Source organism: Geotrypetes seraphini, chromosome 15, assembly GCF_902459505.1.
Source record: "Geotrypetes seraphini chromosome 15, aGeoSer1.1, whole genome shotgun sequence".
In the NCBI taxonomy this organism is placed as follows: Eukaryota; Metazoa; Chordata; class Amphibia; order Gymnophiona; family Dermophiidae; genus Geotrypetes; species Geotrypetes seraphini.
In genome coordinates this window covers 57124971-57139640 of record NC_047098.1, presented here as the reverse complement: position 1 = coordinate 57139640, position 14670 = coordinate 57124971, and the positions used below count along the sequence as shown (strand labels likewise).

Sequence of the window (14670 nt, the reverse complement as noted above, 5' to 3'; positions counted from 1 at the left end):
AGTCTGTTATAGGGGAAAACACCCTCTAGGGATTCAAGACAAAGTTAGACAAGTTCCTGCTGAACCAGAATGTACGCAGGTAGGGCTAGTCTCAGGGCGCTGGTCTTTGACCAGAGGGTCACCGCGTGAGCAGACTGCTGGGCACGATGGACCACTGGTCTGACCCAGCAGCGACAATTCTTATGTTATGTTCAGCCCCAGCCACCGATCCGCACACGTGTGCAAATGAATTATCCATCTGCGCAGCCACCAAAGAAAGAACATGTCAGCTCCCACGCAGGCAGCTAAATACTTCAGAAACCCCACAGTCCCTCCAGGAGCTGTTTACTAAGGGAGACAGCACTTCATTTATTCTGCGGTGTTGGGTAGTAAGAATACAGGCTTGGAAAATTGGAAATAGTCAGGGGAAGGTGTAAGGGATATATAAAGAAAAATGATCATTTCCAAGATGGATCTATAACTTGGCTCACAAATTTAAACTTTAGGTATGCCCAACGTTGTATTTGATGGAATAGTTCCCTCTGATTATTTAGAAAATAATCAAATCTCCATGTTATTAGAGTGTCTTGGTGTTCTTCTAAAGATGCTGCTGTATGTTCTGCATAAGTGAGAATAGGATACACTGCAGACCAGGGTGGCTGCTGGTGTGTTACCTGCACCTTGATTTTGACAGAGATGTCAAGGGTGGCCCCATACCACCAAAATAAGTGAGGTTTTCTAGTGCTGCCTACATCTTGAGAGTGAATGTTGACAGATTTGCATGGTGGTTGTTTCTTAAATGCTGCTGAAGCTAGGGCAGTAGTTTAGGGATGCCTAGTGGAGAGGGTAGTAGTCTTGCTGCACCAGTTGGGAGTTGGGGTGGAGAAGGGAAAGGGAGAGATGCATCTTCCATCTCTCTTCCTCGCGAGAACTGACAGCAGCCATTCAGGCAGCAGCACGGGACCAGACAGGTGTGCGAAAATCTCACGCCTGCCTTGTCGCCGCTCTGTCTCTTGCTACCGCATCCGTCCTCTCTGCCTGCCCTGTCCCTACCTGCCTGCCAGCTACTAGGCCTGCCCTGTCCCGGCCTACCACTAGACCACCAGAGGGGGAACAGGGTATAGAGCTTGGCAAGGAGTGTGGGGGTTGGGTGTAGAGCCTGGCAGGGAGAATGTTTTGCACCGTTCCTCTTTGATCCCCCTTTGGTTGTATGTTCCCTTTTGCAATTGCTAATAAATATAATTGAGGGAAAAAAAAGGTATGTGTTCTTATTTTCCTCCTCCAAATCTAGGGTGCATCTTATAATCAGGTGCGTCTTATAATCAGGTGCGTCTTATGGAGCGAAAAATACGGTACATTTTTCTGAATACACAAGCCGATACAGACATCTCTTTAGGACCCCTTTCAAAAAGCTGCAGTATTGAGTACTGGCCCAGCAAATGCAACACAAAGCCCATAGAAAATGAATGCCTTGTGTCCTATTTGCCACATAGGACTCACTACCGTGGCTTTGTAAAGGAGGCTCTTAATGTGTTTTTATATAGGAAAGTCCAAAAATGTATAATTTTTTATTAGAATTATTAATAATACTTTTTAAATATTTTATTTTAGGTTTTTGGGCTTTTTTCATTAAGATTCTACATTGAAATATAACCTCTGCTTACCACTAATTTGGAAAGCTGATAAGGCCACCAGCGTGCTCGACTTTAAGAAAAAATGGGACACCCACGTGGGATCCCTTCGAGGGTCGAGTTAAGGAACCAGGTCTCTAGCACTCAGACTTAATGGGGTGGGTCAATAGAGTGGGCAGACTTGATGGGCTGTGGACCTTTTCTGCCGTCATCTTTCTATGTTTCTATATTTAATAGAAGTGAACTGTAGCCTTGTATGCCTAAGGAAACAAACTAACTCTGATAGATTCTTAAATTTTCATAGTCCAAAGCTTGGTATTTATCTGTTGCCACTCCGTCAGGTCTCTTGCATGTGTGTTTATTGGCAGAAAGTTTAAAGGCATAGAGGTGATTGAGTTAAATGAGACAGCTAAGTGCTTGGCATTCAGAACAAAATCCCCCCCATCTCTGAATTTCAGTAAAAATTAATTATAAACTGATTGGTATACCAAATAAGTACATTTACAAAGGCAGACTTTATTGATGCAGCAAGAAACAAAAACAAATATTGACCACAGTTGTAACTCCCTACTGCTCAGGTTAGTAAGCAAACTCTTTCTTGATTATTTCAGGTCCCCCTGGAGAAGAATTAATGGATATAAAGAAAGCCTTGCTTGTTTTCACCAAGTAGAGTCAAATAAGAGGACACAATTATCTCTAATGTTTCTTGCTCTTTTAAAAGGGAATATTTGGACTGTCTCTTGGGAGGGGTCACTACAGTGGTATGTTTCGGATTGCCACTTGTTGGTGGAGGTTTTTTATTTGGGGGGAGAGATATGGGGGTCTTTTCTGATAGAGTTCTCTATGACTACAGATTCTGGACATTTCATGAATACGTTTCATTTTATTTGTATTTGCAGTTGTGTATTTATCGGTTGTCATCAGTAAAAAATAGTTTACTTTAAAAGGGAATGCTTCCTGGGGGGGGGGGGGGGGGGGGGTTCGGGGCTTCAGTGGCAGGAGGTCCTTTTTTTAAAACTTGCGGGTGTATTCTGCACATGTGCCGATCTATCACCAGCAACTCGTCCCAAGCAAATTTAGTGACTCTCCATGACTCTCTGCAAACCTCATTTGCATGCATGGTCTTTTTGAAATTGTTACAGTAGCAGCTGTGATAGCGGCCCATCAGATTTTACCACGAACATTAGAGAATCCTCCCCTTAGTAATAGACATAAAGTACAAATAACCCGTTGGAATTCTTTGGTTTAGGTTTAAACATGGACACCACCTCTCTCGACAGATATGAAGTGTGCAGACAGAAAAAAAAGTCATCCTATTTTATTTTTCACTTATGTTATACAATTTGTACTTGCACACTATAAAATGACACACAAAAGGTAGACAAAGTACAGTAATTCAAGGTTTGCTCCATGAGCCTGAGATCGAGGGAGGATAAATCCCAAGCACCGAAGTTGCCCAGGCTCCTGAAATTTGGTATCTGTACCCAAGAGAAGAGCTGTGAGGCTTGAGTTCTTGAGGCGATAGAACCATATGAGCAGGAGCATAACCGCTTGCTGTTGAAAGATGGGCCAGGAGTTGTGTTGCCACTATCGGTGAGCAGAAACACTTGGAGGAACTGAGCGGCTGGCCTGTGGACAAATCAAGAGGCAGAACCGTATAGGTCAATGTGTTGCAAACTTTTTAAGCTGCTTGCACACTAATCTCGGGGCTGTGGCCGGAGGGCACCCGGAAATGCGTGGACTTCGACACGATGACATCACACACATGTGTGACATCATCACGTCGACATCCACGGCCCTGAGCATTCTGTTACCGCCGGTGGGGGGTGGCGTGGAAGTTGAGGTGAGGAGAAGGAGCAGAGGCGCAAGTACTGGCTGACTGACTACAGGATGTGCCTTTCTCCGCGAAAGCACGTCCTGTAAACCATGAGCTGGTACTTCTCCTCCTCACCAGCATCTCAGGGCACATCTGGAATTCTCCGGGGCATACTAGTGTGCCGCGGCACATAGTTTGCAATACACTGGTATTAGGTGGCAGTAGAAACTCTTCTGTCACAGGGCGCACAAGGAGTCGGAACTTTGTACACCAGAAAAGAAGCTCCCATAGACTAGCTACCAAATTGGAGAATAGAAAGCAAGGAAGATAGAGTAGCAAAGGAAGAATTGTATAACATAAATCAAGACACACCCTGGTTGCCACAAAAAATGAAATACTGGCTTTGAAAATGTTGCACTGATGAACATTTGTTTCCAACTTTTTCCAAAAACCTTTTATTCTAAGAAGGATGATGGGACAAGTGATGTCGGTGGGGGAGAAAAATCTCAAAGAGAATGTGTTGAACTGCAATAGTGGAGTCAGAAAACCTGACTGCAGTGCGACACCCCTGTTTAAGGGGTCATGATGTGAGGCTGTTCATTTGCTTAGGGTCCACTGATCGTTGTTTTGCATGGAAAAGTTGATTAAAACAAGCTAACGATTGTGCCGTCCCTTTTCCCTGCGAGTGTGCTTGAGCTGCTGAACCATATTTCTCTTCTGAATTTGAAAAAGCCCAAGTGGTCCTTTTAATGGCAAAATGTGTACTGTAGCAGAGCTGGAGCTGGCTAATATCATTAAACATCAAGTGTAGTAATTGCTTTGCCTTTGTCTAAAATGGTTCCTGATATTTATACAGGGTGGCAGGATGCATTTATTTCCATCAGTCACCAGCTGCTTATGACTGAGTAATCCCAAGAGTGGCGATGACATTATATGATGACATTATTAAGATGCTGTGTTGGCATAAAGATGTTTGTTTTTGTATATTACATTTATAAATCATGCAATGACAAAAAACATGTACAAAGTTAGATTTTTCAATAAGTTAAATATGAATAAAATCATGGTATAGTTATTGATGGTTTTAATTTAAACCAGTTGATTGATATGACTGTCATAGGGAAGAATATAAAGCTGTCTTTCCCTGTACTGGTACAGATTTCTCTTTTGGAAGAGCCAGTCCTCCAAAAGACACAACATTGGGGGAGGGAAGAAGAATTTCCTTGGTCCAAGAAAGCCAGGGTGATTGTCAGTGTTACTTGTTAGGTGCCATCGACTCGTGTTCGAGTCTTAGCGACTTGATGAATTGCAGATCTAAAAAGAAATCGGTTTTGTGCTAGTCTGGGAAGGTCCTCCAGTGTCATCGCCATGGTTGTTTTCAACATGTCCAGTCATCCGATTGCAGGTCGCCCTCTTCGCTTGGTTCTTTCGATCTTCCCAAACATGATTCCCTTCTCCATTGATCTCTCTCTTCTGATGGTGTGACCAGAATAAGACAGTCATAACTTCATCATTTAGGCTTCGAGTGACATAGCTGGTTTGATCTCTTCCAGAATCAATTTGTTAGTTCATCTGGCGGTTTACGGCATGCCTAAAATCCTTCTCCAGCACCAAAGCTTTCTGTTTTGTTTCCGAGGTATCCAACTTTCGCATCCGTAACTGACCACTGAGAAAATGAGTATGTGAATCTTCATGTAGAGTGTTACCTCCTTGCTTTTGAATACTTTGTTGAGAGCCTTCATTGAAGAGTGACCAAGTGCTAGTCTGCGGAGTGTTGCTTATGGGAGTATCCACATGCAGTGTAACTTGATTTCACTTTTCAGCTTCATCAGGCTATGACATGAGAACAATTTAGTGAATCCTTCCAAACCAATATGTTTGTGTTCTGACTCTAAAGCTAAGGCCGTGTTCCAGAAATGCAGGCTCTGTAAAGATATCTAATTACAATTTTATTACTTGGGAGCTAGCTAGATCAGTGTGTCTCAAACTTTTTTAGCTCAGGCACACTAAACAGAACAAATGTTTTTTGTGGCAAATTATAATTGAAATGATAAAAATTGCAAAATCAACAAAAATTTAAATTTGAGTTATTTAAAATTCTTTAAGCTATGTATGGGTAATTGTAATAACGATGAAACTAAAGTAGGTAGAATAGAATTGCTAATCAATGCGATGGATGTGTTTGTTTTTGAGTGCAAATTGGCTCGATAGTCGACAAGCAAACTTGCATTTCATCATCCATCATCTGCAGTTGTCTTTTTTTCAATTTAATTTCTGTCAGAGCTGAAAATCCAAGTTCCCAAAGATAAGAAGATCCAAATGGTAACAAAGCCTTGATTGTTTTGTTACTCAAATTAGGATAACTACTGCATTTAAAAAAAAAAAATTACATGCTGTTAGTTTTCAAAAGACCAATCACATCAAAGAATGATGTTTGCCTGGGCGGTTGTATCCTTATGCACACAGATGCTGGCGCTAAAAATCTCTTGCTCGTTTTTTCTCGGAAGGCCAATGAAGTTATGCCCTCTCTGAGGGGGGATATTCTCCTCGACGGGTGTTCCGAGGCCTTTTCTCCTTCTTATTTGAATTGATTTTCAGCTAAATTTTCCATCTCGTATTTTGTCTGCTTTTTTTTTTTTTGTATGTGAATATAGAACTGTTTGATTCCCACTACAGCTCTTTGTGCCCCTGGGCAAGTTACTTAACCCTCATTTGCGAGCCCACCAGGAACAAAGGAGGTACCCTCTTATATATGTAAACTGCTTTGGTTGTGCGCACATAAAGGCAGTATATCAAATCTTTGACCCCTACTTTAAACCAGTATCTGGTATTAGCGTAAAGAATAAGAGAAAATGGTTTCCATAGATGAAGACAAAGCATGCAAATAACTGCATTAAAAAATTTCAGATAATTAAGTTTGGCTTCTCTTGAATTCTTCTTGGTAAGAATCTGCTGCTTGCATTTCCTTCACTTTGGATAGTGGCAAAGTAACAGCCGTGCACGTACCCGCATTCATTGACAGATTGTTAATTTCATATTCAACTTCCAGGACACACTTCGATCATCTTCTCAATATCTCCTTGCAATTCCCTCTATTCGAAAGTTATTGTACGATATGACCCGTAAAACAATTGTCTCCCACATTGTGGAACTCCCATCTAACCTGAGGCAAGAAACACTCAGCAAAATTCAAATCTAACCTAAAAACTTTTATTTTCAAAGACGCATAGGAGGTTTAGACCCGGAGCCTGTTTTCAGTGATTTAAGTTATTCCACATGCCCTTTTGTTTTTTCCTCCCTCCATTCATTCTTTTTGTTTTTACCAATGTAATCCTACCCATCTACCTTTTGTATCCTGTGAAGTTTATCATGTTCCATTTTATATATTAACTAGTTTTTAAGCCCGTTACATTAACAGGTGCTAGAATAAATGTCTGTCTCTGTCTCTCTGTCTGTGTTTTAAGCCCATTACATTGACAGGTGCTAGAATAAATGTCTGTCTGGGTCTGTCTCTCTATCTGTGTCTGTCTCTGTCTGTCTGTGTCCTCGGCTGTCCATCCAGCAGTAGCCCGTCTCCCTTTGTTTTACCTCCCCCCTGTCCAGCAGCACCTCTTCCCTGCTCCCCCTGTCCATCAATACCTGTCCAGCAGCAGCCCTTCTCCCTTCATTTTACTGCTCCCCCTGTCCAGCAGCACTTCTTCCCTGCTCCCTCTTTCCAGCAGTAGGCCTTCTCCCTTCCTTTTACCTCCCCCCCACCGTCCAGCAGCATCCCTTCCCTGCTCCCCCTGTCCAGCAGAAGCCCTTCTCCCTTCATTTTACCTTTTACCCAGTTTTCGTGGTGGTTTCAGGGAGTGGTGGGGGAGGCGGTTCCAGAGTTCAATCGAGCTGGTGACAGCCAGTCAGTGAAACGCGCCATGTGAATGTGACGGGTGCCTGCATGCCCCGCCTAGGATCTTCCAAATTGATAATGGTTGCCGGCCCTGAATGAGCGAATGGAAAGCAGAGGGGAGGGGGGGGGGCGGGGGCTTTCTCAGGTTTACAGTTCTTGCTGTGACATTTGTCTGGTCTTTACTGGGCTATGTTGAACCTATGATAGTAGAATGACTCGGAAAGGAAAAGAAATGGGAGAACCGCAGTGTAATGCTGGCCAAGAAGATTGTTATTAAGGATGGTGGCACGGTGAGTTGAACCTTGGGCTTCTTCGTTTAGTGGGGGACCAGGCCGTGTTATTTTCCCTAGGCAGGGTAGTTTCTTTTTATTTTAACTGTACCTCGACTTAGAGCTGCCTGACACTCTCCTTCTGCCCCATGTGCTGCATGCCGCCTCACGCACCTCAAATGGAATTCGACACGGAGGCACACATCACGCTGTCAGGGAACCCGGTGTTGTAAGTGCACATGCACGCTTAGGGTTTTATTATAGAGGATAATATATGTCAAACATCCCTGTTTTTAACTTACTTTTAGTACTGTATTATGTAAACCGCTTAGGAATGTTAAAGCGTTATATCGAGCTCAAATAAAACTTGAAACATCTGGTTCAAACCACCAATAGAAGACTGGTTTTCCATTAGCCTCCATTTGCCTTGTGTGTGTTTCCTTGCAGAAAGCAGATAAATTAATCACATTTAAATTTGGATAAGCTGTGGTGGCCAGCACTGAAACCAATCATTGACATCTCAGGCCTTTGCTTAGTTACAGTGAAGTACGAGGAAAGAACTGCTATCGGTTCTGTACATACTCCCCCCCTTTCAAAGAACTGCACCTAGGTTGAACTCGTCCACCTGTTTTTGTGGCTATATTTATCATGTCTGGATAAGCAATTGTACTAGCAGCTGAACAGAATCAGGAATTGGGTCTAGGAGACAATTCAGTTCCATCTTTCCTGGAAAAAAAAAAGCACTGTACTAATTGCACTTGGTATGACTTCATGTACTGATTATTAAGCTGTACAATGTTCTCTTCACTTAGAAACCAGTAGGCCGAAGAAGGCATTTGCTTGTAAAGGTCACCATTTCAATGGCAATATTGTGAAGAGATTTTGATGGCTATAATTTGGGGTTTTGTTTTGCAGACCTGTACACTACATTATTAGATGCTTGAACAGAACTGGAAAATAACTGAGAGCTGAGATTTCCATTTGCCAAAACATGTTCTTGTTAAGCCGGTTATAAAGCAAAATTGTCGAGTCATAGCATGAAAGGTAATTTTGATTTTTTAAATAAAGCATCTTAAATTCCATCTCCATGGCAGTGCTTCATGATACCATGCAGGAGACTTGGGTTCAGTTCCTGTTTCTGGAGCCAGTAGGAGCTGGAGATGGTGAACACTGCATTCACAGTCGCCTACCTCCTTTCACCCAACCGGATGACAGTGCCAGCCATCACACATCCGTGACACTTGGGGCTTAAATCGGCGGCGTTCACAGAAATGAATACTGGCCACTTGTCTGTCATGCTTGGGCGCCGTTAACAGAATTGCGGCTATCAACGCCCAAGGAAAAACTTAAAGACGTTTGCAATGCAAGGCCAACGTTTTACTGGCCTACATTGCAGGTTTCTTAAATTCTTTAGTGAATTGCGCCTAAATCTCACGCCGTCCCCTAACCGTTCCCGTTTAGGCATAAGGCGCCATTAGGTGTTAGGTGTAGATGCATTAATGGCATCTATACTGTAGACACCTGGCACCTACTTTTTTAATGAGTTTTTAATTGGTTTTAAAGGATGCGGTCAATTACAGTGCCAATTAAAGCCAATAACAAGTTAGGCAGCAATAGGATGCCTAACAAACAGCAACATTTAAAGAATATGGCACCTAATAGCTATATTTAGGGGTGCATCCCTTCCCATCTGTCTCATCTTTCTCTCTCCACCACAACATTCAATATTTCTCCCTCCCTCCTCTCCACCACAAAGTCCAACAACTCTCCCCAAGATTTACAAACAGCTGAAAAAAGGGGATTTGGGATGTTCCAGGTCTCACTCTTCCCTTCCCAAGGTCTAGCTTCTCCCATGGGGAAAGAGCCACAGGTTGCCAACCCTGCCTTAGCCCAAGCAGCATCTTTTCCTTCCCTCCCCACACCCCATCTCAATGCGTGCAGTATCTCTTTCCCGCCCTTCCCACCCACCCCCTAGCTTGTGCAGTCTTACCGGCCTAAGTTCTCTTCAGGCCAACGGCAGCGTTTCTTTGCTCCTCTACACTATCAGCAGCTGTCCTGGAAACCTTCCCTCTGACGCATCAGAGGGAAGATTTCCTGGTCAACTGCTGGTAGCGTGAAGGAGGGAAGGAGTGGTGCCTTTAGCCTGAAAAGAGCGAGTGCAGATACATAGGACCCAACGCTGGAAAAAGGTACCATTCCAGCAGGATCCGCACAAATGTGGGGGAGGATTCCCAAGGACCTGGAGGGATCTCCATGGACTCTGTGGGATTCCCATTGCCCCCCGTGCCCATGCGGCGCTCTAATGTACAGAAGTCCAATCTGATTGAGCTGTTGTGCACTCCTTGCTGTTTGTCATTACTTAGTTCTCTGTCAGCTTTATCAGGACTTGTCCATGAAGTATTGTTGGGGTGAAATGATTTTTTTTTTTTTTTTTAACTGTTAATCTTCTCTTCAAGTTCCTCCTATGAGACTGGATAGCATCCATTGTCTTTTGGGGCAGTAACACAGATGTAACTTAGGCACTCACCTATTCTTGCTTACATTTACCCTTACTCGCCCTACCTTCCCTCTCCAAGACTACTAACAAATGAGTCAGTCAGCCTTTAGTGGTAATGTAATGGCTGCAGCTTCATTAACATCAAAACCAATCCAGTTAGACAGTGTTGAACTAGCTGTAACAGTTTTCCAAATTTAGGCTGGACTTGGAGAGTCAAAAATCCAGGTTTTAGATAACCATCTGGACAGTCATCTAAAAAGAGGACATGTCCAGGTAAATCCAGATGTATGATAACCGTATCTAAGCTGATCCTTAGTAGAACAAACAGTGTAGAACACTTAAAACACTCTATGGTGCACAATGACTTTCAAATCGGAGGAAAAAGATCTCAAAGAACCCTAGGAGTCGAATCAATAGAAAGACACCAGTTTAGGGTTTGGGGTACTATCATAGGTCAAAACCTCTGTTTGAAGTCATCACCAGACTCGTCTTCCTGTGGGTTCCTTCCGCTGTTTCCAGGTCTCGCTGCTGTGTCAAGATTTAATATTTTTAACTTATTATAAAAATTTTAAAAAAATTTTAAAATGTTAATTCTTCAATCAAAAATTGATGATTTCAGAGGTTTTGACCTATGATAGTACCCCAAACTCTAAACTGGAGTCTTTCTATTGATTCGACTCTTTGAAGTCTTTTTCCTTTGATTTGAATGTCATTGTGCACCATAGAGTGTTTTTAGTGTTCTACACTGTTTATCTAAGGATTTGTGATATTGAACACTAATCGAAGGTCTTCACTGATTTTGTTCAGTTTGTACTGTAGATCCTTAGTAGAACCCCACAACACACTTGCTTTACATTGGTGCATTGAAGTAAGCATGCAGCACAAACACAGCGAAAGAGGATCTGCATCAGTGCACCTTGCTTGTGTCACACTTGATACATATGAAGCATGAATTCAGCATGGACAGGTGTCTACAAAATCTGTTGCAGTTTTATACCAAGTCCTCAAGTCGCATGTTTTCTTCCCCTCCCCCAAAACAAGAGGGTTAAAAAAATGTTGGTAAAACTTGTTTTTGCAAGTTTGAGGTTCATCCTAAGTCTACAGGTGATGCAGAATGTGACAGCTCTCATTCTCCAGTTCATGGTACCTAGTGTAAAGGCTTGAGGCCTTGCTAGGCATAGTCCCAGAACATCTTTCAGGTAGATTGTTACACTGTGTTCCTTTTGATTCCCTGAGGTCCCTAAAGGCAAAATGTATAACTGTCCTTCCAGTGGGAGTGTGTGGCGCAGTGGTTAGAGCTACAGCCTTAGCACCCTGAGGTTGTGGGTTCAAATCCTTCGCTGCTCCTTGTGACCCTGGGCAAGTCACTTAATCCCCTTATTGCACCAGGTACACTAGGAGAGTTTGAGCCCACTGGGACAGATATGATAAAAGTACCTGAATGTAAACTACTTAGGATATAAGTGATATATAAATAATAAAAATTAATTAATTAAAATGAATAGGCTAGCCTACATACAACTCCACTAAATATTGAATACCATCTAAACCAGTAGTCTCAAACTCAAACCCTTAGTGGGGCCACATTTTGGATTTGTAGGTACTTGGAGGGCCGCAGAAAAAATAGTTAATGTCTTATTAAAGAAATGACAACTTTGCATGAGGTAAAACTCTTTATAGTTTATATATCTTTCCTTTAATTGTAGTAATACTGAATAACAGGAGAACTGTTTAGATCAGCGGTCTCAAACATGCAGCCCCCCCAGGGACTATTTTGAGGCCCACGATCTGTCCTCTCCACTTCACAAGTTTTCCGATTGTGGAGAGGACAATCGTGTACAGACTGTGACTGCGGCTCACCTAAAGCAGGGGTCCCCAATCTGCTTCCCTTCCCTTCTCACTGCCCTCCCTCAAGCCGCCGCAATTGGGGAACAGGCCAGCGCCGAGGTCTTAGCTCTCACTGCTTATCTTCCCCAGCGTGGGGCCGACCAATTCTCGCCACCCAACGTCAATTCTAATGTCAGAGAGGAAGTTCCGGACCAGCCAGGCAGCGATTGGCTGGCCCGAAACTTCCACCCCGACGTTAGAATTGGCGTCATGTGGCGAGAATTGGTTGGCTCTGAGTTGGGGAAGATAAGCAGGGAGAGCTAAGACCTCGGCGCTGGCCTGTTCCCCGATTGCGGTGGCTTGAGGGAGGGCAGTGAGAAGGGAAGGGAAGCAGATTGGGGACCCCTGCTTTAGGTGAGCCGCAGTCAGTCTGTACACAATTGTCCTCTCCACAATCGGAAAACTTGTGAAGTGGAGAGGACAGATCGTGGGCCTCAAAATAGTCCCTGGGGGGCCACATGTTTGAGACCGCTGATCTAAACAGTTCTCCTGTTATTCAGTGTTACTATAATTAATCTTAAAAAAAAATGGAGAAAAGGGACATCAGATTTTGTCATATTTAAAAAAAAATATGTATCAAGCATCAATTTATTTTTCATCTGTCAAAAAACAAAACAAAAACTCCTCTTAGAAACAAATAAATAACGCCTATTTTTCAAAATTTTATTTCACTTTCCCAAACAAAGCAACAAGAAAATTGAACTAGAGAATGACACAGTGACAAAATTCATCACCGTTCCCGTCCCCGCGGATAACCGCGGGAAATAATCCCATGTCATTTTCTAGTGTCTATTTCAACCTCAGTCCTTCTACACCAGCATTCTTCAAAGCAAAGCTTGCGGGTCAGTGGTTGTGGCCATTCATACTCTGATTCTTCCCTCTCGCCTTAAAGAATGACATGAAGATGGTTTCCCGCGGTTATCCGCGGGGACGGGAACGGTGATGAATTTTGTCACCGTGTCATTCTCTAAATTGAACACCTAAATTTCCTCACCTGAAGGAAGCTTTTGCATCACAATTAGTTTGGGAGTTCTCATATGCTGCATTTATCCAACTTTAATACGCATCCTGGTCATTTTTACATAGCCTGTTATCAAAACGAGATGGTGCTGGCATCTTTATGAAGACATTCAAATTTGAACCAATCAGAAAATTCTGTAAACAAACAAAACAGGCCAATCACTCCTTTAAATTAAAAAAAAACAAAAAAACCAGCGTAATATGCTCCATAATAAATGTCTATTTTAATGCAGAAAAAGCAAATGTTGCATCAAGTGGCTGGAATACATTCCCGGAAAGTTTTCTCTGAATTAAAGGTGTCATTTATTTATTTTGGAGCTGTAATCCTTTTAGTGCTGACAGCTTAACATCATTGTAGAAGTGAATTGCAATAATCCAGGTGACTCATAATAGAGGCATGAATTAATTTATAAACAGTATTCATCTCCCCAAAATATATCTTGACCTCAATACATGTAAAATGTCAAACAAGACTTAACTTTTATGAAACAGGTGTTTTCTATAATTGAGAGTCAAGATGGCACTCCAGAACTGAAAGAATCAGTTGTCTGTAATGGCTGACCCACAACACTGGGGAGCATTCTGGCATGAAAGAAAAACCTGGGATCCACAAGGCCTATGTATTTGTAGCATTATATTTGAACAATTGAAATCAAACCATAAACATATGAGGGCTGTTCAAAAAGTATCAGACCTTAATTTTTCTTGTGCAAACAAATAAAGCTAGGGAGGCGTGGTTTGGTGCACGTATGTAGATGACCCTAATGCGCATGTTTGAATTTTTTCCCGTCTACAGAAGCTGTCAGTCACTGGCAGACCGCTGATGAGTGAGGAAGTGTAAGTGAGCGCCGTCCAATTTTCATTTTTGACAAAATGACAGAAAAAGTTGAACAACGCTACTTCATTAAATTTTATGTAAAGCTTGGCGATTTCCAAGTGGAAACGATCCACAAGATTTATCAGGCCTTCGGGGATGAAGCAATGGGCACCACACAAATAAAGGAGTGGTACAACTGCTTCAGAGATGGCCGCACATCAGTGGAGAGTGAAGCACGTTCTGGTAGGCCCTCAACATCCAGAAATGAAATCGTCATTGACCAAGTGAGGACCCTAGTGATGTAGGATCGTTGAATCAGCAAGGGGTACTACCAAGAGGTTCTGCATCGCCTTTGTAATGCTGTGAGACGGCTAGACCTGTGGGCAGCCTGCAATGGGCAGCTCCATCACGATAACACACCTGCCCATCCTTCACATTTGATACGGAGTTTCCTGACCAGACACACCTGTGATTCCTCAGGCTCCCTACTCTCCTGACTCTGTGTGACTTCTGGATTTTTCCCAAGCTGAAAATGTCCTTGAAAGGGACCAGATTTCAGTCAAGAGAAGACATCGTACAGAATGTGACAGATCAATTGCGAGCAATCTCAAGAGGCGTTCCAGCACTGCTTCCGACAGTGGCAAAACCGTTGGAAGAAGTGTGTAGCAGCCCAAGGGGACTACTTTGAAGGAAATTACATTACATTACATTACTGATTTCTATTCCGCCTCAACCTTGCAGTTCTGGGCGGATTACAAAAGAGACATCTGGACATATCCAGGATGATTACAAAGAGACTTCTACGAGAAGAAGAACATTTCCAGAGGAGTTACAAGAAAAATGGTGTAGTATAGTTTAGGGAATG

General features: G+C 42.8%; 1 protein-coding gene across 2 annotated transcripts in view; it reads left to right on the top strand.

The window, feature by feature from the left end:
• CASTOR2 (cytosolic arginine sensor for mTORC1 subunit 2) overlaps positions 1-14670 on the top strand; it is a 138640-nt gene that overhangs the window by 90044 nt on the left and 33926 nt on the right. Inside the window, exon 3 of one of the 2 annotated variants that reach the window (XM_033922577.1) lies at positions 8500-8628. The exons of the other annotated variant lie outside the window; for it this stretch is intronic. Coding sequence (XP_033778468.1) covers positions 8622-8628 — 7 coding nt within the window. The 5' untranslated portion in view covers positions 8500-8621. The remainder of the gene's footprint in view (positions 1-8499; positions 8629-14670) is intronic. 2 annotated transcript variants of the gene reach the window in all.